Source organism: Dufourea novaeangliae, unplaced genomic scaffold (genome assembly GCF_001272555.1).
Source record: "Dufourea novaeangliae isolate 0120121106 unplaced genomic scaffold, ASM127255v1 scaffold8, whole genome shotgun sequence".
NCBI lineage: Eukaryota > Metazoa > Arthropoda > Insecta > Hymenoptera > Halictidae > Dufourea > Dufourea novaeangliae.
Window position 1 is genome coordinate 10,374,093 of NW_015373923.1, and position 27,170 is coordinate 10,401,262.

At 39.3% G+C, this 27,170-nt stretch overlaps 1 protein-coding gene across 1 annotated transcript in view; it reads left to right on the forward strand.

The window, feature by feature from the left end:
* The window catches only part of LOC107194624 (serine-rich adhesin for platelets), a 73,969-nt gene that overhangs the window by 19,858 nt on the left and 26,941 nt on the right, over window positions 1-27,170 (forward strand). Inside the window, exons 2-5 of the mRNA XM_015584270.1 lie at window positions 17,691-17,941; window positions 18,315-18,481; window positions 21,511-21,711; window positions 23,949-24,515. Of these exons, the coding sequence (XP_015439756.1) occupies window positions 17,691-17,941; window positions 18,315-18,481; window positions 21,511-21,711; window positions 23,949-24,515 (1,186 nt within the window). The remainder of the gene's footprint in view (window positions 1-17,690; window positions 17,942-18,314; window positions 18,482-21,510; window positions 21,712-23,948; window positions 24,516-27,170) is intronic.

Below are 27,170 nucleotides of genomic sequence, written 5' to 3' on the forward strand. Positions count from 1 at the left end.
TCCCTACATTTATGCTTCATTCATTAATCTCTTTAAATAACAAACGAAAGACGATAAAAAGTATGATTTTATTTGTTCCGTCTTTTTTATTTGCTAGTATACGCAATTTCCTGGCATGCATGTCGACTTGCTTGTTCGGAACTCCATAGTACAAGCACAGCGCGTAACCACCGCTAGCGCGGGAACTCGACTGGCAAAGTCGCGCTCTGATTGATCGCGGTTTTTCATTAATATCTCGTTAACGAAGCCTCGGATAACATTTTCGCTAAGGAAAAGGTGGTTTCAAATCATATATATACAGGGTATCTCAAAAAGCATCGGCTCCCGGAGCTGAGGGGTTCCTGGGATGATTTAACACCAGTTTTGTCGTAGCAAAAATGTTATCTAAGACTTTGTTAACGAGATATTAACGAAAAACCTCGACCAATCCGAGCGCGAGTCTGCCGGCGGAGATCCCACGGTAGCGTTGGCTACGCGCTGCGCTTGTACTACGAAGCTCCGAACAAGCAAGTTTGCATGCATCGAAGTAAAGTATGTACAATAGCAAATGAAATAGACGTAACAAATAAAATCGACCTTTTTTTAAACAGAGTCAAAAATAATAATTGTTTGAAGTGAGATGATAAGAATTACGTAAATTTCCTTTTCAAATAACGGATTAACGAAAAGATAATGTAATAGAAAATGAACGAAAAGTGATTGTAGTTCGTTATTGACATAAATAACGGGCAACAATGATACTGATAACGAATAATTTTATTTAAGAAGCCAGAAGAAAAGTTTACGTACCTAAATTTGCAGAATTATTGCCGAGAAAAAGTCATAGCTTGCGTTATATTAAAAAAATAATAATCACCAATAAATTGAATAAAACTCACCCTTTCAGAAATTCACCTGCAGCTTGCAGACCTGTGTCTGTAGGTCACTGTACCGATCCTGCTCATCGACAGACGAAATGGTTTATGGTGGGTAGCGACCAGTGCACAATTGGTCGCAAGTATAGGGCACCACCGAAAGACGTAGTGACAAGTGCGGTGAGTAATAATAAATAATACTGACGGTGTTTATTTTACTGTACGGTCACTAACACTGTTCACTTGTCAGAATCACGTTAGTTACTTTCAACAAATTTGTTATTTAGCGTGTTGCACCTACGTTAATTTAATGTTATAAGGAAACGTGTTGTTTCTTGGTTAATTTGTTGTTATGGAGGAATATGATGTTCCTACGTTAATTTGTTGTTACAGCGGAATGTGTCGTTCCTACCTTTAATTAAAAGTTCCAGTTTCTGTGAAAAGAAAAGATTCCGATACGAAATCGTAAGACTGCCGTATGAGCTGTGTTAAATACTGAATTTTTGATAAGCTGTTTCTTATTGATTTCATCGGCGACCTTGTTACGTCCCGCGTTGCGGTCGTTACTTTATTTATAATTTCGGGTCCTGACTCTTTTAAGGTGCTAAAGCACGCTCTGTCTAAGCTTACCGGTGAAGTACACAATTAGGATATGGAACGGGAGGGATAGGAAATCACTCTCGTTTATAATAACAACAAAGATATATTCTAATAATTAAATAAAATAAAAGATACAAATAGTTCTTGACATACCAATGATGATGAAGATGAATGATAGTATCGTGTCGCTTTCAGTCGGTTCGATCGGGATTTCGGGTCCTTGAAAGAGCGGAAGACTTGATGGCGCTCGGAGTCGTGATGCAAGGGCGGGCACTGCGGGATACGTTGTCGCCATCTCGGACGTTGCACTTCGCGGTCTGGTGTCTTATCGAACTCGCCTATTAGGCCGCGCGTAATCTCGAAGTCGCGTTGCACAAGGAAGAAATGTCGTTGTGGAAACCCGAAAATAAAGTGCTGAGTGATTGTTATCATTCAGCCCGCTGCCGCGTGTAAAGTTAAAGCGAAGCGCGACTGTCAAAGAGCGAACGAACTTGCCGTGGGTGAAACCACACATGAGCCGAAAACTAAGAGATACGTCGAATTGAGAGCCGGAAACAAGCTATTGCTGGAAAGAGAATTCTTGAGTCGGCGTGGCGTCTTTGGAAATTGCTGATCTTTCCGTTCCGCCGGTCAACGTCTCGTCGGTCAGCGTTCCGTCGGTCAACGCCTCGAGAAAGGTTGAGTACGCGCGTAGCTTTCGTGTGTCGCTGAAATGACACTTTTCGTTCGTTCTTCGCGTTTGAAAGTAATAAGATAAAAATGTGCAATGAAAAGAAGTAATATTCCTATCAGGATATAACAACCTAGTCTCAAATTTTTCGAGTATCTGTATTTCGTTCTAGTAAACAATCCGTATGAATTTTATGTAATTATCTAGTTTTTCGAATTGGGCACGAATCACCTCAAGAGCGGGCAGTCTGATTTTAGAACTAGGCAGTTTGCGGGTAACCGAAGGCTCATTGAAAAAACCGCAGCCAGGGCCGTGTTGTATCTTACAAAAGTATATTTATTTTACATAGTTGTTAAAGATTAGGAAATATATAAACTTTTTCCGCGAATGTTGCAAGTTAAACATTCGTTTACGACGAATATATAATTGCACGAATATAATAGCAACTCTAGAATGGTAAATTAGTTTCCTTTATCCTTGAAAGGTAGATGGCGTGTAATAAAACCGGAATTTCTGTTTTTAATAATCTGTCAACACACATATGTAATTTTGTATAATGTGTGTGTATTCAGTGAAAAACAGCAAATTATGTATATGTATAACTTATTTTCCAAATTGTACGATGTACAAAATTTTGTTAAATATAATAAAAAGGAAGAAACAGTTCCAAGTTGACATTCCACGGCCCTGAACGAAGTTCGACTACCATAAAAGTCTCATATTACGGGTTTTACGGTCAAACCGAGTGCCTAGTTGTAAAATCAGTCGGGGGTTCCACTCCACGAAAGCGGAATCACCAAATATACACACATCGTTGATGGCGCCGGCGACGGCGGAAGAGGGGGGGGGAGAGAAAACAGGTAGTTCCCCCTCTCTAGGTAGGCTCCCTCTACCTGGAGTGCTTGTTCATGTTTACACACCAAATCTAGTTTCGAATCCCGAAATTTTCGAAATGACTTTTTAGCAGCCCAAATCCAATTCGGTTGGGTGTGCAGACACCTGGCAGAGACGAACTTGACACGGTCTTAACTAAAACGGCGCAGACCTGTCGTTTAACAACGCTCGATTGTTTCAATGGTAGCTGATTGTACGCCTCAGTTCAAAGGAACTCGTACTATTCGAGTGTATTGAAACAACTCTCGCCGACCAGCTGACGTTCCAAACTGTCGAATGGAGCATCGACCCTTTTACTTTTCGCGCTGGTACTTCTGAAGGGCGTAGCAGAATATTTTATTAGACTTGGGATGAAAAATATGTTTACAGGCCCATTCGAATTGAGGGAAACATTACGTTCCAAAGGGGAACAAATGACAAACGCTGATGGTAGGATTACGAGACATCATTATCGCGACGTTTTATGTATACTATATGAAATATTTTTTAACGATAATAAAATTGTCACGTTAATACATACTCATATTTTACATAATTGGAAACATATATATTTCGGTTATTATGAAAGTGATATAAAACTCCGAAAATGTGCTCTCATGTTTCGGAAAGGCGTTGTACTTACTGCTAGAAAATAGTTTCTTGTTACGGCCACCTGTGCGACATTTTTCCTGTTAATTCGATGACATTGGACAAATTGTGTCCCGAACTTAAACAAAACATTATGGGTTAGTTATTTTTGTTACTAAATTTCAAAGACAAAAAATAAAAATGAAACATACATTGATTATTGTATTTACTTTCAGTTATTGCGTAATAAAGATCTGTAATTTGCTGAACTAGACTAAAATATAACTCAGTTCTGAAGATTTGTAGGACTCAAATTGACTCGAATGGTTTCAAGTAAACTCAAATCGAGTGTGACAGGAGGAAGAAGCCTCGGCTGTTTGCCAATGGAAGCCATAGAATGTTCACTTCACCGGCTGCCTGAATTCGCAGGGGCGTGGCATCGCGTAACAACAAGCAGAAACGTCGCCGGCTGTTACTGGATACATTCGTGTATAGTAATACTAGGCTGACACGCTTGAATGGTAACACGGTAATATGTATACTGATGGCCGAGGGTTTGACGTTACACGGTGGCTGAGTAAAAGTAACGGACATGACGACGAGACGTGGGGGCGCGGGAACGTAGCAAGACGCGACAGAGGATCACATTTCGGGGACACAACGTGACCAAAACCTAGCGGAACGAATTCTAAACGATTTCTTCGCTTTGTTGAATCGAACGACGTTTTGCACAATTCAAAAAAACTTGTCGCCACAACGTTGCTATATCGTTGCCTCTTCAGTTAAACATTGTTACTTTACACTCAATTATATTGAAGATAAAAATTGTTATTTCATAATAAAATATATCCTTTATTAATACCTCACTGCACGCGTATTTAATAAAAAAAATAATCCCTTAAATTATAGAGCATGTTTATAAGGAAAATAAATCTAAAAAATAAATCCTTAGTCTGACTAGTCGTTATACTGATTTGACGGGAGCTTGATGAAATTTCGATTGTTATTTAATATATCAGTTGTCAAAATATTTCTGTTTCAGTAGATTTGATTCTGAATAATTTTATATATACCGATCACGTATTTAATAAAGAAAATCATTAATGTATAAACAAAATTCCTATCCTACCAACATATTTTATTATGTCTAATTAACAAACACACGTACACTTTGTAGCTTGTACCTACAGTAGTGTTAGTGAACTGTACATACATACAAAATTTAATACACTTTTACGTGTGCATCTAAATTGACTACTGAGGTAGAGAAATATTTATATAAAGAAATAAGTGATTCAAGTACCAGAATATTACACTGTCCGACAACTTTGAACCTTAGTTCTGTTTTGCAATATCCACTGCGTAATCTTTGTAGAGTTACTCGTCCCAAATACGAATCCGCAAGCAGAATTGCAATATCACTCTGAGTTTTTGAAAAATACGAATTTATGTAAACTCGCACAATTTTGTGAAAAATGGCGTATTACGTGAAAACTAACACTGCTAGAAAATTCAGTATAGTTTTAAAAGATAGAGGAGAGTTTCTTCATTATATCAGTGTACACCGACGAGCAAACTCGGCTTCCGCTAGGGGGAAAAAATGTACACAATATGCAGTATATAGATATTTACATACCTCATTTATTAGCGTACAAATAAAACTATAATCGAATAAGGTAGGTATTGCACCTCGCTTTAGTATACGCCGCACATTTTCAGATCTTGCATGTACGATAGAGTCAGCAGTCCAATGTTTACTGCAAATGCTGTGTACGCTTATTGTTAGTTTTGCTCCTAAAGGAGATCGTACCTACTGCCGCAACAAAATTTTTTATTTAAAATATTTCTTATAAGTAGCATTCAAATATACTTTTCGTTACTAAAAATATGCAATTTCATATTCATTTTCACTTACTTATGGAAAGTAACACCTTCACTTTTCTTCCACTCATTTTTACAATTTCTAATGCTGACCGAAATTATCAAAGAACCGCATTCTTTTCTTTATTTTCTCCTTAAAATATTTTTTTCCTTTTCCCTATACTTCCCTCATTGGTCCAACCCCATATTCCACCCTTTCTTTCATCTCCTTTTCTTGACCTCGACTAAGTATTTGTATTCTTCCACCTCTTCTATCTCTTTTTCCCCCATTTCCATTTTCTCCTCTCTATCTTTCTTCTGCCGAACCTCATTACTTTCGTTTTCTCGATGCTTAACTCTAATTCTTTCTCCTCCAAATATTTTCTTACTTCCTCCGGCATCAGTTTCAAGTCCCCCGACTCTTCTGCAACCAAAACTATATCGTTTGCATATTGCAGCAAATATAGTTTCTTTCCTCCTATCCCTACCTCCCTTTTATGCTCTCCCTCAACTTCTCTTCCAGATCCGCTATATAGAGGCAATAAAGTTTTGCACTCAGCAGGCACCTCTGTCTTACTCTTCTCGTTGCACAGAACACCACTTCTTTCTCCTCTCCTCCTGCCCCACCCTATTCCCCGTGACCACATAGAGGTCTCTTATTCTTTCACTCAGCCCTTTGCTTACCCCTAATCTCTCCAACGTTTCTCATAATTTCAATAGTTTCTCAAATATCTTGTCTCCTTTCTTTATTCTTTCTCTATTAATTATGTAATTTAATACGTATTTGATCTCTACTGTTTCAACTCCTTTTTTAAACCCCGTTTGGCGTTCCGGAATCAGTTTTTTCTCTCTTATTTCTTCTTCCAATCTCCTCTCCAACATCCCTGCGTATACCATATATGACGTGTTCATCAACGTTATTTCTCTATAATCCTCCACTTTTCTTCCATTCCTTTTTTTCAGGATTGGTACGACTGTATCCCATTCCATTCATCCAGCCACCCTCCCTCTCTCCACACCCTGTTACAAATCTTCCTTAACTCATTTTTAACGCCTTTTCCCCCATACTTCCACACTTCATTTACTATTCCGTTCTCACCCGCTACTTTCCCATCCTTTAGCTTTTTTACCATTTCATTTATCTCTTCCTTACTCAAATGTTTCAGTCTCTCTTCCCTTTTATTTCTCTCCCCTTCTAATACTCTGTAATTCACTTCTCCCATTATCTTCCTAACATCTTCTTAAGTCCTTTAATCTATCTCCCACACCCTCCCCTCTTACTGCTATTTCTTCCGCTTCTTTCTCGAACTGCTTTTTCACTTTCTCATTCCATTCCCTTCTCCTCTTCCGTTTTTACTTCTCTTTCGTGCCTCCACTTCATTTTCAATTCCACTACCATTGGCATGTGATCTGAATCTACCCCGTCTTCTATTGTCAACCTTTGTATTCTTTCTAACATCTCTTCTCCTATCATTACGTAGTCAATTACTGCATTTCTCCTTGCTCCAACATATGTACGTGTACTCCCCTTCCTCATCTCTCTCTACACACCCATTCAAAATCTTCCACCCCATTTCCTCCATTGCATTTACAAATCCTTTTCCTTCCTTATTTATTTCTTTATCCTTGGATTCTCTTTTCCATCCTTCCTGCTCTTCAGTTTCCCTTCTCCCTCCTCCTTCCTATCCCGTCCTTGCATTAAAGTCCCCCCACCCCCTATTATCAGCCTTACCCTCCCTATTTCATTCATCCATCCTCTTAACCATTTTAACTTTTCTTCTATGCCTCCATTCACATATACCCCTATTATCACCCACTTCCTTTGATCACAGCTTACGAGGTTTGTCCAAAAAAAAGGGGTGACCTTTTTCAACTGACTTTTTCTTTTTGACGTCGAAACCAAAGCACAATCATCCCAATGGAAGCAGCCAGACGAGCCAAGATCGAAAAAAGCACGCCAAGTTCGGTCAAATGTGAAGGTTTTACTCACTGTTTTCTTTGATTACAATGGCGTGGTGCATCATGAGTTCTTGCCAAAAGGTCGTACGGTCAATAAAGAATATTACCTTCAAGTTATGCGCCGTTTGCGTGAAGCAATACGAAGAAAACGCCCGAATTTGTGGCAAAACAATTCATGGCTTTTGCATCACGATAATGCACCTGCTCACACATCGTTGCTTGTTCGTGATTTTTTGGCCAAAAACAACACCGTAATCACCGGACTTGGCCCCCTGCGACTTTTTCCTGTTCCCAAAACTGAAAAGACCCATGAAAGGACGGCGTTTTGCCACGATTGAGGAGATAAAGACCGCATCGCTGGAAGAGCTTAAAGCCATATCAAAAAGCGCATATCAGAAGTGCTTCGAGGATTGGAAAAAGCGCTGGCACAAGTGTATTATACCTGAGGGGGATTACTTTGAAGGGGACAAAATAGATATTGATGAATACATAAATATTTTTCGAGAAACATAAAAAGTCACCTTTTTTTTGAACAAACTTCGTATTTCTCCTATTGTCCCTCATTTTCTTTCTTTTCCTTCGGTATCCTCCCCTTTCTTTCGTATTATCTCCTTCTTTATATATGGATGCTTATGGGTATAAGCATCCCTCCTTTTGCTCTCCCCATCTTACTTTCTCTCTCCGCCCACTGTGTCTTTCAAGTGTATCTTCTTGGCAATCTATTTTCTATCGTCCCCCATCCTTTCTCCTCTATCCACGTTTCCATTAGTATCATCACATTCCACTACTTTAGTCTATCCCAAAATTCTGTGTCTTTTCTTTCTAACCCTGCTATATTCCAAAATGCTACCTTACATCCTTTCTTAACCTTTTCTTCTTCTTTCCTCTCTTTCCTTTTTCCTACCTTTCCTCTCTTACTTATCTTCTTTCTACACGACATCCCCCTTCTTCTGTATAAACCCCCCATTACCTCCTTCCATCCTGCCCTGATCTTTTCCTTCCTTGTTACTCTCTTCTTTTCCCTTTGCATCTCTCCTCCCCTTAACCATTCCACCCTCGTGTCTCAACACCTCTTTCCACTCATCCCAACTTCACATCTCTCCTTCTACCCACATTTTCTTCTACTCTACTTTCCTTCTTTTTCCCTTATCCCTTTGAATCCTTCCAAGGACGGCGGTCGCCTTGCCCGCTGCTCAGCGTAACGGAAGCGCTAGGCGCGCACGGCAACCACTGTCGGCGCCGCGTGTTTTGCTGAACTATTTCGCTTCCCCATTTAAAACAAAACTGACTTTGTAACTTTCCTTAACACTTTCCGGAGCAGAAAGGTCTGCTCTATCGCGTGCTGTGGTTAGATTTCCACCCAAACCTTTAGGTTTGGAAATAAATTAAAGAATATCAGCAAAAAGTGGTGCGTTTTCGGTGTCATTTTTACTTTAAACATTATTTAAACATATTTAGATATTTATAATATCATAATCATTTATATCATTCTGGTCGGAAGAGTCCAGAGAGTTATGTCATGTTAAAAGAAATTGCATAACTATTACTGTAAACGCACAACACAGTTCCAAAGTTAAAAATTTTCAATTTTTTTAAAAATTGATTTTTTCAAAAACTGGACGTGCTGGAAAGAAACGGTTTGCAGATTCGTATTCAGCTCATGAAGATCTATCAGAAACGTTTATTAGAGATTACAAAAACGAAAAAAAGTTCAAATTTGTTGAACAGTGTTATTATAATTTTGCTCCCTCTACTTCCTAACTTAACCCACACCATTTCTCTTCCTTCTCTATCTTGCTTTCATATTCTCTTTATCTTATCTATAACCTCTTCTACTCCCAACTCTTTTAATAGCTTCTCTGTTTCATCCCTTACCCCTTCTTCCCCTTTCTTTTCTATCTTTATTTCTTTTACAGCTATATTATTTTTCCTCTCTTCCCTTTCCCTTCACTCTATCTTCTTTACCCTATCTTGTATCTCCTTTTTTCTACCTCCCTCCCCACTTCCTACCTCTATCCATCCTTCTAAGTTAGTAGTTTATTTCTCACCCTTTTCTTCTAGTTTTTCTATCTCATTATCCCACACTTCCGTCTATATTGCCATGGTCAGGGCTGTAGGAGACTAAAGTGGCAAGGAATTCAGAGCCCTGTCCATGTTAAATTCTGTCGTCATAGCTTCAGCCTTAGCGCTTGCGCAAAAGCTGGATCCTGCTGGTGCGCCGGCGTACGCGACGTGGTGGGAGATCAAAGTTGTGTGCGCGAAAGTACGTGTGAAGAGGAAGTGCTTCGCGTTCAATATGGTTAGTGAAAATATCGTTAGAGTCCACTGTAATTCTTTCTACATCTCCCCTTTCCTTTCTCATTTCCCTTATCTCTGTTCTTATATATTTCAGTTTTTTTACTACTTCTAGTAATATGTTTCTATTTTCTTCCTCGTCAATTTTACTTTTTGTCGAACTGACTGTCATTACACTTTTCTTGTAAACCTCTTCTACTTCTCCCTCTTCCTCCCTCATATTTCTTTTTTTTCTACTAATTCCTCAATGCTTCCTGTTAATGACATACTTCTCTCTCTTCCTAATCTTTCTAATCTTTCTACATTTGTTGGTTTACCTCTCTTCTTTTCTTCTCTTTTCATCACCCCTTTTCATAACACCGCTTTCTTCTCCCTCTCTCTTCTTTTACCAGTCTCTTATTCTCTTCTTCTCTTAATATCTTCTCCTCTCCCTGAATCTGATATTTATCGCCTGCCTTCCCACTTTATCGACCTTCCCTTCCCTAGTATTCGTATACCTCTGTAGATGCCACTACCTGTCCTACCACTTACTTTCTCCTTGCCTTTATTCCCGCTCCTTTCTACCTAACCCCTCACTCATACCACATTTCAATCCCTCTCTTTCCTTTTCTTTTTATTCCCACTATCACAATTTTCCGACATTCTAAAATATGGCCCCTGAGAAAATAATTTATTGTGTGAAGGCAGTCTGTTAACATAGAAGTCTGTGGCAGTGATGCTAGAATCGAGGAACGTGGAACAAACGCTTACCCCCACGTCGTCTCCTACTTTACTTCCATCGTGCTCACATACAAGCATATGTGTACTTCTGTCCCCGTGTGTGTGCCTATCGGGACTTTGTGAGCAGTAATCAGGAGACCCTGTTCGAATCCCGGTGCAACAGTTTTACTCTTTATTTTTAATTATTTTATCAGTTCACTTTATAACCTCTCAGTACAATAAAAGCTTGAAAAGTATTAATTTATATTATATACATATATATTATCTAATATACACACAAATTATTCTTACATTTGCACGTTATAGTTAAACATCAGATCCAAAACAATGTGTTATTTCTGAATACTGTCTTATTTACTGATGAGACAACATTCACAAGTCATGGGAACGTTAATTTGCATGACATGCATTTATGGACATCGGAAAATCCAGATTGGCAGGTTGAACACCAGAGACAATGGTCTGTGAACGTATAGTGCGGTATCACAGTTGAATGGCAACATCTACGTTAATTTTATTAAGGACAGATTGGGTCCTTTGCCAAAAGAATTGCCTTTATTTACACGACAAATCATGTGGTATCAACATGATGGATGCCCAGAACAGTATTCATTGATTGCGCGAAGGGAACTGGATGAGAAATTTCAAAATCTTGGACGCGAATGATTCGACGCGGTCTAATATCGTGGCCAGCTCGTTTACCAGACTTGACACCTCTTGATTTCTGTCTATGTGGAGCATTGAAAGATAAAGTATACAAACAGATACCAACTACATCTCAAGACATGCAACAGCGAATTATTGCAGACTGTGGGTCAATAAGTTCTGACGCTATAAGACTTGCACGTCAATCAGTCATAAAAAGAATCCAGTGTTGCACGGATATTGATGGTCATCATTTCGAACAATTACCATGATCTTATATAATAGGTCGGTGAACTTGTTTTAAGCTCTCTTACCGTTATACGGAAACAAAAACATACCGATTTATTTAAAAAAATGGAAGTGACCTTGAAATATCCAAAGTACATCCACCTGCAAAAAAATGAGGAGGAGGAATGCAGCACGCATGTAATGCCTCCAGTTCGCCGCAGGAGAATCCCCCACCAACAGTCCCATTAGAAAGAAAGGAAAGTTACTCCAGTTATAGTCCTCTCTTTCTAGTGTCGACTTCATCCCTACCAAGACCGCGCAGTCTATGAGAGCACGTATAAGACTGCAGAATTTACGTGACAATGTTTATCACATGACCGATTCTGCGTATGGAATCGTAATCGTCTATGCTGTCCGTTATTCGTTAATTATTAGATTTACGGCTAATAAAAGTCAGTACTTTTTTACTCAAAATTTAACGCTCTTCGATATTTTGGCATAAAAAATATGGCATTACATAATGTATCCCTCCGAAACCATGCAACTTTTTTACAAAAAGTTTTTTTGTAAGTTATACAGTGCATACTTTAGAAGTTCTTCAAGGTGAACAAGTTGCGTGGACCACCCTGTATACATACATTCCTACCACATAGTGTGAAAAATATGTGTCAACGCGGGAAGGTTAGCAGAGCTAGAGAGGTTAGTAGAAGATAACAATTTGTTTAACCATTTGTTTTGTCTGCTTGTTGTTATTGTCAATAGTGGATCTTTGTATTGTTTTTCTTATGTATTATATACGCATAGCTTTTTTACGTTTTCCAATTTTTATATTAAATATTGTTAAAATTCCCAGAGCATAGAACGTCAGGTCAGTAAAACATATTTTAAGAAGTGATATCATAATTGCAGTTTAATAAACCGTAATGTAACAGATGGCACTTTATTTCATTCTTTCCCTTCTAATGACAATGATGGATGTACTACGTGGTTCGTAAACTGCGGTCTCGATGATTGGGTGGAAATGCCTGATAGTTATTCCGCGTTGGGTCGACTGAAAAGAAATGCGATACTGCGACTTTATGAAATTAGCGTTACTGATTCAAATAATAATGAAAGTGATACATGTTTTGAATTTGATATAAGTTCAATAAAGAGCGAACACAATTCACTGGAAAAACGATTGATGGAAACTGAAGCACTATTACTGCGAGAAAAGAATATTTCTAATTGTCTTCAATTGCAGATACAGGCGAAGAGTAAAGCATTTAATCGTTTTAAAAATACAGTATTTTCCGGCTGTATTGGTGATACATGCTTGAAGAAAGCAATTGCAAAAAAAGTTTCGGGTTATATTTTAACTTTTATTTTAATGTTATTATTTCCGCCAATTAGATCGCGTCGTTACAATCGCCGTGAGCAACAATTGTACATGACCATGCATTGCACTTAGCCAGCTTTGTATATTAAATTATGCAACGTCTTGGGTTTTCATCTACCGGATCCTGTCACAATCATTCGGTGATTCGGAAAAATGGACATTTGGCCTGAAATCTGTCCAAATTTATTCACCGCGCTCATAATTAAATCTGAGCATGTTGAAGGTATAGATCGAAATTGTGTTCTGTCTTTTAATGAAATAGCTATCAAAAAGTGTCTTGATTACCACCGAAGCAAGCAAGTTATTGAAGGTTTTGTAGATCTTGGATTTTTGGGTAGAAATTTATCCGTGGGTTCGCAACTGTTTGTTTTTATGCTACGCAGGATGTTTACTAATTGGAAACAACCATTGGCATTCTTTGTATTTGGATCTGGCGTTAAGAAAACCGATTTGTTTGTTATTTTGAACAAAATGTTAGATTACTGTATGAGACTGGCTTGAAAGTGAGAGTAATTTATTCCGATCAGGGATTCAGTAACCAGAGTGTCGCAAATGATTTAGTTACTATTTATATTAGATTTTTAATACGGTACGGGTAGAAATTGAGAGAAAGTATTACAGACTTGGTTTATTATAACCGATCTATACAATTAAGGACTATATAACAATGATTCTTATTTACGTAAGGAGCGCCGACTGAATAGGCTTGTTCGGCGGTAGGGCGATCTATACACATATATGCCATGTGTATACATATATATATATCGATTTTAGTACCATTGCGGAGGATAGAAGGGTGGTGGCGCTACGGTAAAAGCCAAAGTTTTTGTAGAGGGGAGTTTCCGACCCCTGGGGGGCGCCAAGAACACAGTCAGAATCGTTCCCACTTAAGTGTCCGCCCCCTGTAAGGCTCGTGGCGAAATTTCGATGCTTGCTGAACGTAAGAAGAGAATGGCGCGACCGAAAGAGCTTCGAGAATGAAAGTATTTACGTACTAATGTGTGCAACGATAAACCTTTTCTATTCGTACTTGCAATGATGCTAATTTTTTTTCATTAATAAAATTACATACGAAATACTTGAAATGGCATTCCCGTAAAACAATAGTCATTTATCATTTATTAACATAATTGATGCAGGTGTTATATTTGTACTTACACATATATTTCATAAAAAGGACGCAAAAAGAACACAATGAATAGCATACGCTCTTTCAATCTTTTCATTCGTCGCCCAGCCGAGATATATTTTGAACTATCAACTAATTGCTGTCCCATGCATACTTAGCGTATCATCTTCGCTGCGCCCACACCTAGACTGTAATGTACCGTGAATAAATAAGCAGCATAGAATTTTGGATAGTGTAATATGAATTACATCGATACGCGGCTTTTTAAATTTTTTTGTCTGCTTCAGCCCACCATCGGCTAAAGAACGGGAAGCGCACGTGTTGACATTGTCGCTTGACTGTTCCTTCGAACATACAGGGTGTTTCAAAAATGTCTCTCTTCCCGGAAATGAGGGGTTCATGGGATGATTTGAAACAACTTTTTCCTTAGCGAAAATGTTATCCGAAGCTGTGTTAACGAGATCGAGAACGAATCAGAGCACGAGGTTGCCAGCCGAGTTCCCGCGCTAGCGGTGGCTACGCGTTACGCATGTACTATGAAGCTCCGAACAAGCAAATCGGCATGCATCCCAGGAAACCGCGTATAATAGCAAATAAGAAAAACGTTACAAATCGAATTTTTGATCATCTTTCGTTTGTCATTTAAAGTGATGAATGAATGAAACATAAATGTAAGAAAATCATGTGTAACGTAAAAAGACGAATACACAATTATTCCTTTAAACAGAATCGAAAATAATAATTCTTTGAAAACAGAGACTAATGAATTTGTAAATTTTCTTCTCGTTATTGACATAAAAATCTGTAATTCAGTAACGGGCAACAATGTTACTGATAATGAATAAGTTTCTTTAAAAAGCCCGAAGAAAAATTTAGGTACAGAAACTTGCAGAAGTATGACCAGAAATAAGTCAAACCTTGCGTTAGGTTAAAAAAATAATAATTAGTTTAGGCGGATCCAAAAGATGGCGTTTCGTCCCGGGAATCGTTTACCAAGACTCGTCAGTGGGGCTGACGGTAGACGATCCCTACCCCAGACGCCTGGGTTGCTCCTCGGCGATATCAGATCTCCTACATATATGTATATTATTCACATTGAAAATTGGCACCGGGTTCCAAGAATATCCGACCGTGGACATACAGAAGTAACTACGCACACATCATCGAGCTCCTCGACCATCGTATCCAGACTGGTTCTTGGACGCGCCGTAGATCCAAGCACGTGGCCCCAACAATTATCTTCCATGTATTTCTGGTACATACACACATTGCGATTTGTCAAATTATCAATAGAAACGGTGCTTTTGTTAAAAAGTGCATGTTGCTAACTTTAATGTTTTAATTAACACTGTATTTGTAATTTTTACCCTCGTCGGGTTTATAAGGCACCCACGTTTTTCGTTCCCTTTTGTCTTTACTTGACACTAATGGGAGTGTGTGTTAACAGACATGTGTGTAAGGTGTCATGTTTATATTCATTTTGTATTAAAAAAATAATCAACGATCGCGCTGCAACAGTGTAACGAGCGATGTCGTCGAAGCCGAATACGATTTTTCTGCGTCATTGACGATCCAAAGTGATTGTTAACACTGAAATCTGCTGGTCCATGCATCAATGAATGAATGTGTACCAAATACCAGATGATCTGAAGTCGTCAATACTGTTGGCATGGTTCGAATTATTTGTGGAGACGCTTTAGAATTTGAGTAATAGCATGCCAAACCGAATTTTCAATGCTATTAATCGTAATGGTAATTGATCATGCCGTCGCGATAACACTGAAATCAATCTCCGAACCTGTTTATTTTTTGCTACTTATTATATAAGTCGGTTAATATAATCGCACATGTAAAACTTTCTGTAAGTTACAAAATATGACTGACACAGATATCACATATATGCATATAATGTTCTTTCTTTTTTAGGGATGGTTGTAAATAAATAAACTGAATTGTTTCTCTGTGAACTAAGGAAACAACATTCAATGTTTATTATCCACTCTGTTGTATAATCCCTTATAATTATGATTTCTTTGGTTATGCTCTTGTTTTTCCCACGTGTCTCTCCTCATCACTCGTCATTCTTTCTTTTCTGTTCTGCCTATAGATGTCAGGCTTACCGACCTTCGCTATTACGCGGGATGTTTGTAATGATGTTAGGAAAGTGCCATGTACTTTCCTTACATGCATATTATTGCAAATGCATATAAGTGCAAAAGTGGAAAATTGTTTTTGCAAATCGAAAATTTATAAAAATTATATGCTTTCATAATTCAATAAACCATTGATAAATGCACATTTTTTGCATGCAATAACTAGCTTTATCTCTTACGGTTAAGAATTTATATATAAAATAACAAAGGAATCATTGTGTTTATAAATGCACATCATAGAAAAAGTTTCTTTCGGTAGCGTGTGAGATCATAAAGAACTGAACAATTTCTGTATTTACAGTTTTGCTCTATCTCGTACCGTTACAAAATTATATCAAGAGAATGAAAACACGCGAAAACTTTAATGGTTGATTTTACCCCTTCAGAGTGAAAACGGGCACGAAAAAAAATTGCTTAGTTTTCCGAACATGAACTCTATTTGCTCGTAGAATGCAAAGGACACCGTTCGGAAAGGACAACTGATATTGTTGAACTGATCCTCCCTCGTTAGGATCGATGCTCGAATCTAGAATCGCTTGGCGATGTCTAAACTAACCGCCAACGCCATCCCACCCTGGGCGACGGCCGGGCCCACGATGGACTTGGCACGATCAATCGCATCAAGCGTCGATCGTCCATCGCAGAACCCGTACGGGCAGTCTGCCAGGCCGTGCTGACCGCTGGGTAGGTCTGCCGCGAGGCGAGAGGCGAGCACACGCTCGAACACCTTCTCGATCTCGTCAAGCAGACATATCGGCCGGTACGCAGAGGGCGACCCTGCGGGTTTTTCATTCTTGGGGACGGGGACTAGTCGCGCCCGTTTCCATGGAAGTGGCCACCTCCCTGACTGTAGGCAGCTGTCTAGCAGCCATCTCAATCGGGGCCCGAGGATGCGCAAGGGTTTTACCACTACGCGCCCGGGAATGCCGTCAGGGCCCGGGGCTTTATGTGCCCCGATGCGCTCAATGGCGGCATTGAGCTCCTCCTGTGTGACCTTCCGGGTGTCCGACCACTGAGTTGGGTCGGGCGGCTCAAGCGGTTGTGGCTCTTCCGGATCATCTGAAAAAAGTGTGTCCACAACTCGCTCGAGCACTGGAGGGTCCAAGCTCTCCGTACTATCCAGTGCGGGCAACCCCAAGGGTCACGGTCCAGAGGGCTGAGGAGCTCATCCCAGGCGCTGGCTTTGGCCTTTTTAATGGCCGCCAGAGCTGTAGCCAAGGCCTGCCGGTAGGCTTGGTATAGCTCTGCTTCTCTGCTTCTTGATCTTCAGCACGGCGGCTATATCGTCCGACCACCAGTACACAGCCCGTCGATCCATTGGCCACACTCAACGTATGAAATGCTTTTCACACGTTAGTGTTTTAACTAATAGGCCCGTATAGTTTTTATCTGTTTAACATTTCGAAAAAGAGACAGAAACAATACGAGCAATGTTGGTTGAAACCTCGACATACAAACTGTGTTTCAATACTGTTATGGGATGTTATCAATTTTAAACGTCAAAATTTCGATTATTAGGGTTTTTTGTAAAAAACGCTCGGGCACGTATTTATTTACTTGCGACGTAAATTTACCATGTCGAAGATTACTTCTGTGTTTTACCGCTTACAAATAGATGTTCCGCCTGCTCTATTACACATATGTATATCCGTAAAAGAAATTTCTGCTTATAAATGGGCATTATAAGACAGAAAATTGGCGTGTCGAATAGTAACAAGTACTGCTTATTTTATTACAGCGGAGTCGGACATTTGTACATTCGCCGCGAGAACGGAACATTTCCACGTGGTCAACAAACCATCGACGGCGTCATTCACGTTGAACACTAGACCAAAAGCCCTGCGGGAGTTATATGAAGCCGCAGCTATAGTCACTGCCAAGCAATTAGACAGCGTGAGAAGGGATGACAGTTCCATGGATGTATATATTTGCCCGCACGTTCTTAACAAAAGGAGACGGGACCAAAGTCTTGACATCGAATCTAGAATCGTAAGTAATTGGAGAAAGCGTGAAATATTTCATTAACTATTTATTCCATCCAACAATTTCATTGTAACGTATACACACTGAAATCAGAGCAGTAAAACCGTTACTATCCTGGGTACTGGGGGCACAAAGGCGGAGTATTATTAATTTTAATGCATTCGATCTATTTTCACCTTATCCGTAATAGTTGAAGCTCACAAAAACAGAGGAGAATGATGATGCTAACGATCATGCTTACGCGTCGCACCACAGTGTGTAAAAGACGTCGGTCGGTTTTTACCGCAGCGTCATGTTTCTGTAAAATGGAAGCGATTTGGCAGTACCTACTACAATATTAGCAGTGCTCTACTTCATGCGTATATATTCTTAATTGCAGCCGGCGATTATTGAGGATCTACGAAGATGGACATCCGCGGAGGCGCTCGGGGACGTCATTGTACAACCAGATTGTATGTCCAGGATCCTAGGAGTTACGATGGACGACAACGCCGTAGATCACCAGCTTCCCAGCCCTGAAGAACAGGTTCAGGCAATCGCTCTCAAGTAAGGAGGATATTTATGATGCCGTCGACAGTGCGACAAATTAACGCTGTAGCATTATTTTGTGTGAATCGGTAATGTTCTACATAGCGGCCATAGGTAAACAATTGTCTCCGCGGGTTCGTCTGCAGATTCATCATATCGACAGACCCTCCGTTTTTAAAACAGCTAAATGATGTTGCGGTCATTTTATGTCGAGGTACAGCGATTTAAAGAAACAATGGAATTTATGCAATTTTTGAGCCTATTTTCAGAAAGACCTGGTACATTGAAATGTTAATCAAATCGAAAAACAGACATGCGTCATCACGAGAAAAGACTGATTATTGCATCGTATGAATTAAAGACTCTTTATTGCTTTTTTATTGAATGTTCTAGAAATGATTTTTTCGCTTCCTAGAAGCAATTAAAGTCAAAAGGATAAATTTGCTTCAAAATGGAAGAACTTGGCCAAAAAAAGTCGCACAACAATCAGCGAACACTCATTTTATACAGGAAAGTAGTCACTTTCGATTGGTGTAGATGTAACTGGTATACAAAGTTCTATTTACGCCATGTAACATTGCAAGGTAGAACAAAATTAAAAACAATTTTTGAAGTGCCACTCTAATTTTGCCAAAAAGCAACACAGCCAAAATCTTGAAAAAGCAGCTGAAAGTAGAGATTCCACATTCTCAAACGAGTTTATAATGATATCGATACTACCTTTTTTGTCAGAGCTATGACCATTTGAACTTGGTCCTATTTTCCAGTCAGTAAATTTTCGTAGAGATCATCCCTTAATTTTTTTGCGGAGTGCATCTAAATATTATCTAATATTTTTAAGAATATTTATGCTTAAATAATGATCATAGTGAGAAGAGCCTTCAAAACGCACCAACTGTTGCTGATATTTTTCAATTTATTTCACATACTAAGGGTCTAGAAGAAACTCTAGGAAAAGATCAACAAAATTATGTTCTGTTTTCAATTGAGAAGTGAAATAGTTTCAAAAAACGCACAGCGGCGGTAGATGTACTCAATGTAGACCAGTCGAATTAGACGTCAAAGCCCTCATTTTAAAAAATAATTGTAATTACTTGTGTTTTGATCGAACTGTTTCGGAACCTTATTAGAAATGAAATATATACTACGTTTCAAACTACTAAATTGTTGGGGAACATTGTTAAAAAGTTTGTAATGTTATGAAAAACAAGTTTTTCATGTACAGAAGAAAACATAGTGATTTCAGACCAAAAAGTTCAAATAGAAAATGTAGGTATTAGAAATGTGGTGGAACATGGACACAAATCTTATCAACTCACCTTGTTCGAACATATATTTAGTAATGATAAACTACGAAATAACTTCGCGTACAAATAAAGAAATAAAATCAGTCACATGGTTGATACGCATTCCCTCGTGCGCAGTACATACCTCCCTCCTTGCCGGCACTCGCCACACTTGCCAACTCCTCCACATTACCAACCTTCTTCTTTGAAAAACTAAAACAATCCCTATTTCTTCTTCTTTGATAACTGTAGCAAAAACTTCTTCTAGAACTTATATAATAACTAATAAAAATAAACCTATATTCACCCCTCTTAATTTTATTGGTTCTTTCCAACTAAAAAATCTCTAACATTTCTGAACAAATTCGGACCGCTTAAGGCTTTCGTTAAACAGTCTAGAACATGTACTATTTGCAAGTTTTCTTTCTTTACGGGTTCTTTAATAAAATAACATCTATTCAATAACTTGGACTTAGTTTTAAAATTACTCCCATTCGTTAACTTTACCGCATTTAAACTACCGCATCTAATCTCTCTTCTTATTTCTTTTTCTACTCTAAATTCTTTCAACAATCTATCTGTCCACACTACTTCCTTCACACCTTTAATCATAGCTTCCAGCTCGCTTTCTGTCGAAGACAAAGCCACGATTGTTTGTTTCTTATTTTTCCAAAAAATTAAATCTCCGTTTCTATATATCAAAATCCCGGTAAATGATTTGGCATCGTTTGTTTTATCCCACAACGCGTCAGTTTCGCATTCTATTCCCGTTCTTGTATTTACGCCATGTAACATTGCAATATTTTCAAATCCAGGACGTTGTCCGCACTGTTGATCATTGTTAGTCCGTTGCTACAACACCAAGACCTGCCCAATATTCGCAAACGCAGTCCAGAGTGTCTCACATCACGTGTTATTCTTCGCTATTCGACCACCTCGTATTCACTTGTCTTTAATATGCTATAGTCACTAGCAAACATTTCGTATACTCTCCTGTTTCCACCCCACCTTCCACCTTTTCGTTACTCTTCTCTCTTCGGCATAAGATTCACTAACGTGTCCTCAATTTAGTGACAATCACCAATGACGTACCGTTAATGTGGCAACACCGCAAATTAGGTATTGTCTACCTCGGATCTCGTCTTTAGATAAACAGATTATAATCGACTTATTACAGTGATGACTTAATTTATCATAATTAGTTTTAGCTTACCATTAGTTTAACTTGTCTAGCTTTAATATTTGTTTCGTTTATTTGTCATTTGCCCTTGTGGATTTAAATGGGGTGTTATAAGCAGGTGTTTTATGTTGGCTACGAGGTAAGAGTGTATTATGTTCCAACTGACGCCAATGTACACGTCGCGACTGAAGTGCGCAATGTTATTTGGTTATGGAGAAGTTGTTTAGTTTCAGGTGTTCTTGGCCTAAAGTATTAATTTCTTATAACTTAAAGACGAAATCTTTATAACCATTCCATCACTCTTTCCGCCTTCGAAATGAAAAGACATATTCTCCATCTAACTGGTTGACACAGGCAGATAGTCTTTGCGATTTAACAGGTTTAAAAAGTTCACCATTCTTAGCTACCAAGTTTCCTTTTACTTACAAATACTAATAAGGACATCGTATCGCAATGAAGGAAATAACAGTGGTTTCAGTGTTGCACATTTCTGGGTTATATGGGATTAATTAAGGAACTTCTATATTTAAATTTGCATTGTTATTTCGGATTCGTGTATTGAAAATATGATATTTTTGCAGATTCCCGGCAGAAATTGTAGCAGTGGACATCAGTGGAAAAGGATTTGCAAGGATGTCAGTGAGAAGGAAATCATTGTTGTCCGGACAAGAGAGTCAAGAAACAGCTGTAAAAAGACGGTCGCGGCCTCATAGGTCTAGAGGAAAAAGACGAAATACAATCGCTGGTATCGATAATAAGGAAATTCGCCAGGCGATTAGAGGGTGAGTTCAACATATAGTGGCATTTCATTAATCATGAACATTCAAATCATACTTTCTCTTTATTACTGAAGGCACAAAATGTTACTAAAGTGGGATGGTATGTGGTTCAGATAAAATGATCTAAAATGTTATGCCGCACCACATTACTGTAGATTACCGTTGGTAATGTTTCATATGAAATGAAACGTCTTAAGAATAAGTATATGAGTACAATGCATCTTTACCGAAATATGACATAAGAAAATATGGCTCATTTTTACGGCCTATACAACATGACGCAGGTTATCCCAAAGATTGAAAACTCATGCACAGTGATATTGGAAGACAGCCCAAGATTATTGCTGGTGTTATTTCAACATCATTCCTAAGTCGTCGATGTTTGATTGCACAATATTATAACTTTAAAATATTCTTGAAATGAAATTATTGAAACACAGGAATGTCTATAACCTGGGGATCACGTTTGTGACCTGTTGGATATCGACATGTTCACACATCACAATGGAAAATTTTTAATAAAAGTATGTTTCGTAGAGTAAATAGAAATCTCACTTTAATGTTTTTTTGTAGAACTGTAAGGAATTAACCTAGAATCTTTAAAGTCTGTATTCAATTTGCAAATTTTCGTTAAGACTCTTACAGGAAAAACGATCACCTTGGAAGTTGCGTCTCCTAGTCCATCGTTGGCGCAGCTGATCGCCGCCGCGGACTCGTGCGCGTTTGACCGTTTCGCTAACATCATCGTTCCGTCTTTTACTGTCCATTCCGCGGTGTTTATAAAATAATAGCCTAGTAAAACTCCGTAATTTAAAACTGCGTATTCCACGACGTGTAACGTAGCTTCGCGTATCTCATCGTCGATTACGATCTTCGCGTCAAACTTTCCGAGAGTTCGATATTCTTGCGAGCCTATTCCGCGGAGACGTATTTTTTCGTTTGTTAACGGCGGTGCCCCCATGTCGAGGTATGTGTTTTTGCGAATCAGAGATACATAGCTACTCGTGTCAAGGACGGCTACCGCGCCGCATCCGTTCACGCGAACATCTTTTCGATATTTGGTCTCCGCTGACTCCGCGATAATCGCATGAGATATGACCATATTCATTACACTGAAAGCACTTACGACCTCTGCCCTGCGCGGGGCATTTCGGTGTGGGATGTCCGCGATCGCAGCAATTGGTGCATCTCCTCGTTGCCGTCGTTGATCTCGTCGAACCGTCGCCCCTGGGCCTCGGTGCCGGCTCTCCTCCCTTGAATGTCGCACTGGCTGCTTTCGACCTGAGCGTGATTCTGCCGAAGACTTCCAGCAGATCGGCGTTCGTCCTGAACCTTTGGAGGCGCGCCTAGTCCTGAAGAACGGGATCGGGTATCCCATCGATGACGCAGTCGATGAATTCCTCCTCGACTATGGAGATACGATTCGCCAGGATTACCTTCTGGTGGAGGTAATTGGCGAAGGTTTCGCCTCGGTGCTGCGTCCTTTTTGGTCCCATTGGTCCGGGTTTTTCGTTAATATCTCGTTAACAAAGGCTCGGATAACATTTTTGTTAAGGAGAAACTTGTTACAAATGACCTCACGAGTTTCCCATTTCCGGATCCTCCAACATTTTTGTTACACCCTGTATATACATGGTTTCTCATTTAACTTAATCACTTCGAATAATGATTAAAGGTACACTTTATGAACATTTTGATGCGTAGAACTTAAATGGCGTTAAGTGGCAGAAAAATATTTAATGAAGTTTGTGAAGGTCTTCTTCATTATACGTGAGGCATAATAGAATTTCTAATAGAAAAAAATGTCTGCGTGATCCTCTGTTTCGTGCTGTTACGGTCGACAGTTAATGAAAAGGCTATTTCTAACGTCGTGGTAGGAAGACTTCTCTCCTAGCATGCGACTTTCCGTGCGCAGCGAGAGAAGCAGCATGAGCTGCGTTTGGGGGTATCCCAGGAGTTGGAGACAGTCTCCGAGAGTTGAAGTCATGCAGTTCTTCCCTAAACCATGCAGACAGACTGAAACTTTGCACCCTTCGCTGTCGGACTGCGCGTGCATTCCTAAAATTCTAACCACCCGAAATCCTCTCTAAAGCGTTACGCGAAACCCTTCCGCCTTAGCCTAAAATCTCATTCACGTTTCACTTCTTCAAGTCTTTTTCATTTTGCGACCACTATTCACATCTTCCTGTGTTCCAATTGTCTCGCATTCCACATACATTCATTTTTATTTTTGGTTGCAGAGAAACACCTGACGAAGACGCTAACGAAATTATAGCGAACATAGCATCTAAAACACAACGATCAGCAAGCACGTATATGTTGGGTTCGTCGAAAAAGGAATCACCAACGGTGAAAAAATCACATTTCAATACTTTGAAAGCGTGGGGCATGTCCAGGTTAAAGTTGATCAGCCCTAGGTCTAACCAGCAGCAGGAAAAATCTGAAACACCTGCATCAAGTACAACGGAGAGGTCAGAACCTGATCGAGGTCTGTCGAGATTATTAAAAGAGGCAAATATTTATGAAATGGTAATAAGCAGGCACAGGCGGGACAAGTCTAATGAGAGGAAGCCCAGCACGTCGAGCTTAAGCGGGAAGAGTGTTTCGAGCATACCGCTGTCTGTTTCGGCCAAAGAGAGACAATCGAACGTGACATTGCGCGTGAGTGCTGTTCAAAGGCGAGAAAGACGAAAAGCAGGAAGTCGTGACGATCCTCCACATTCTAGTTCAGGAAATTGGAGCGCATCTTCAGAAAGCGGGAGGGCGAGTATTGGAAGCGAGACGACTTGCACGACGCATCAGCCTAGGTATGGATGCTAAAGTAATTTACTTGCGAGTAAATTAAGTTTCCAACACTTTGACACCATAACTAAGGGAACCAAAACGTTAAGAATGATGATACCTGACCTGTATGGGACTTTTACAACTCACATTTATATAGATGTTACTGTTTAGCCTTTCAAGTGTCAATCGTATCTTCTGGAGAAGTAATACATATATTTCGCCAGTATCATAGCTGGCTTCATCAATGTTCGAATGATACACTGACATTACACAATCATTTCGAACAATAACATAGCGTAATAATATATTCTTGTTTTTACTATATTCTACTACATAGTGTAACAATTGATAAATCGCGAACAAAGCCCCAACATAATTTCGTCATACTTGATTTTCTTTTTATTTTGGAATGTGGTATCACCCTTTACAGGTTCTGACACTAGTGGCCGAATATTCTATATATCTACCAAAAATACACACACGATTACATTTTTCATGCATATTAATGTCTATTTTACGCATAGTGAATTGGGGTAAAAAACAAAATTGTTATCAAACTTTTAAGCATGCAAAAATTATTGTAATATTTACCGAAAGAAAGTATTTATGTGAGTGAAAGTTTTAATATCAGACTTGTAGTTTACAAGACTGCGTTCCTTTGCACTTAGCAATTTGATAACAGTTTCGTTCCTTACCTAATTTATAGTACGTACAAGACGCATTAATACTTCAGAAAATCACAATTCGTTTGTTTTTTTTTCGTTATGTGTATGAATTGTACGTTTATTATGGATGCTGGAGAAGTATTCAAACTTTTTTATGGACCATATTCTTTATGCGATTTATGTATCTAGTCAGGTTCGCATATGGAGAACGTATTTATACAGGGTCCTTCGGTACATTCTCTCACCGCGCAATATCAAAGGCCGTGCCGGTCTACAGAACTGCGCTCCTATAGCCGTGTTACAAGCCCGGGCCGTAGCCCGATCGATGCCAGCAACAATGTCCGACTTCGATATACTTGCTTAACCTGAGGACTGTGGGGAATATTGTGGCAGGTGTGTTGCCTAAGAGCAACCACCTCCGATAACTCACTGCAGCGGTCTACGGGTCCCGAACTTAGGTCAAATCTCATGCCCATGTCTCAGTACCCTCCCATTTCGCGTCCTTCATGGATTCGATAGTTTGCCACCCTCTCACTCATGAAAAAGTGCTCCCCGAAAGCTAACCTTTTCCCGGGGTTTGGGGGGGGGGGCTGAGAGGTATTTCTGTGCCTGGATTCGACAGGGTTCTCCATCTATCTTGTCCTATACACTATCCCTTCACGAATGGACTACGTGACTCGGACTCCCAGCAATCACATGCCGGGTTCCCTTATCACTCCCAATTCGTATCCCATCTTACCACCTTAGACAAGCCCGAGTCCTTATTTTAAAATACTTATACAAGATGGAGCGAATCCTAGGGTATCCTATCCCATCATCTAGCGAACTCATGGCTTATTAACTTCCAGTTCACCCGAGTCTGGGGAGGATTGAGAGAATAATGTGGGGCCGAGTATACGGAGTCACCGATCCTCCCAACTCTTCATCCATTCTCTTCACGAATGGTCTTCGTGTTTTCACTCTAAGGCTTGCCCTAGCCCTTCGTGTAACACTCCCAATTCATATCCCTATGTACCCTCCTTTATCGAGGTAGGATTCCTCCTATCCTTAATTTATTTTGACATTCCTGATTTTTCTTTTATTCTCTTTTCTTTTCTTTTCTTCCCTTTTCTTGTCTTTTTTCTATTTACCGGTACAACCTATTTTTTTCTTCTTCTTTTGGCCCCTTAGTCCTATCCTGTCTTCTTATCCAGTGCCCTCTTTGTATTGTTCTTTCGGTTCCCGACTCTATATTCCTATTAACTCACTTACTACTATCCTATTCCTATTTTCCTTATATCTATTCTCTTATTTATAATAAAAGCATGTTCTCTCCCCATATACCTCCCAATCCTGATGTGTTTTTATTATATTTTCTTCGTTTCCCGCCAATATCCCTTCTTACTAGTTTTCTATTTCTTAAGGTTAACGGGCGTAGGTCATTAAAAGAAACAGTCCTTTTAATCATATAATTCCTCCTAGTTTATTTTATTTTTTTTTTAGTTTACATAGTGGTCCTATCCTCCTTCACTCTCTACTAACTTCATTATTATTATACATTCCTTTTCTTATTTAATTAGATTTATATTATGTTTTTATTTCCCATCTTCAATTCCAGTCCTTGTTTATCCTCTGAATTCCATCGATTTTGTTATTTTATTGATATGTTGTATTGATCATTCATTGTATAATGGTATTACGATTCATTCCCTACATTCCTTAAATTCCTGAAAGCAAACAAATAGTGTATCTCCTTCCCATTTTTCCCTCCCTCTGATTCTTACCCTCCCATATCTGTTTATTTACTTACTTACTTATACTATATATAACCCATACCTTTTCTTATCAAAACTCTCCCTTTTTCTTATTTCCCTCACCAACTTTCCTCTTCTTCTTTCTCCTCCACGAATGGTCTACATTTGTCCACATCCCTGGCAAATGCTGCGATCCCTGATACACTTATATCTGGTATATCTTCTTCTTCCAAGATACGTTTCCTAAGTCTCTTCATCCTTGGTTCCATTAAGTTTCCCA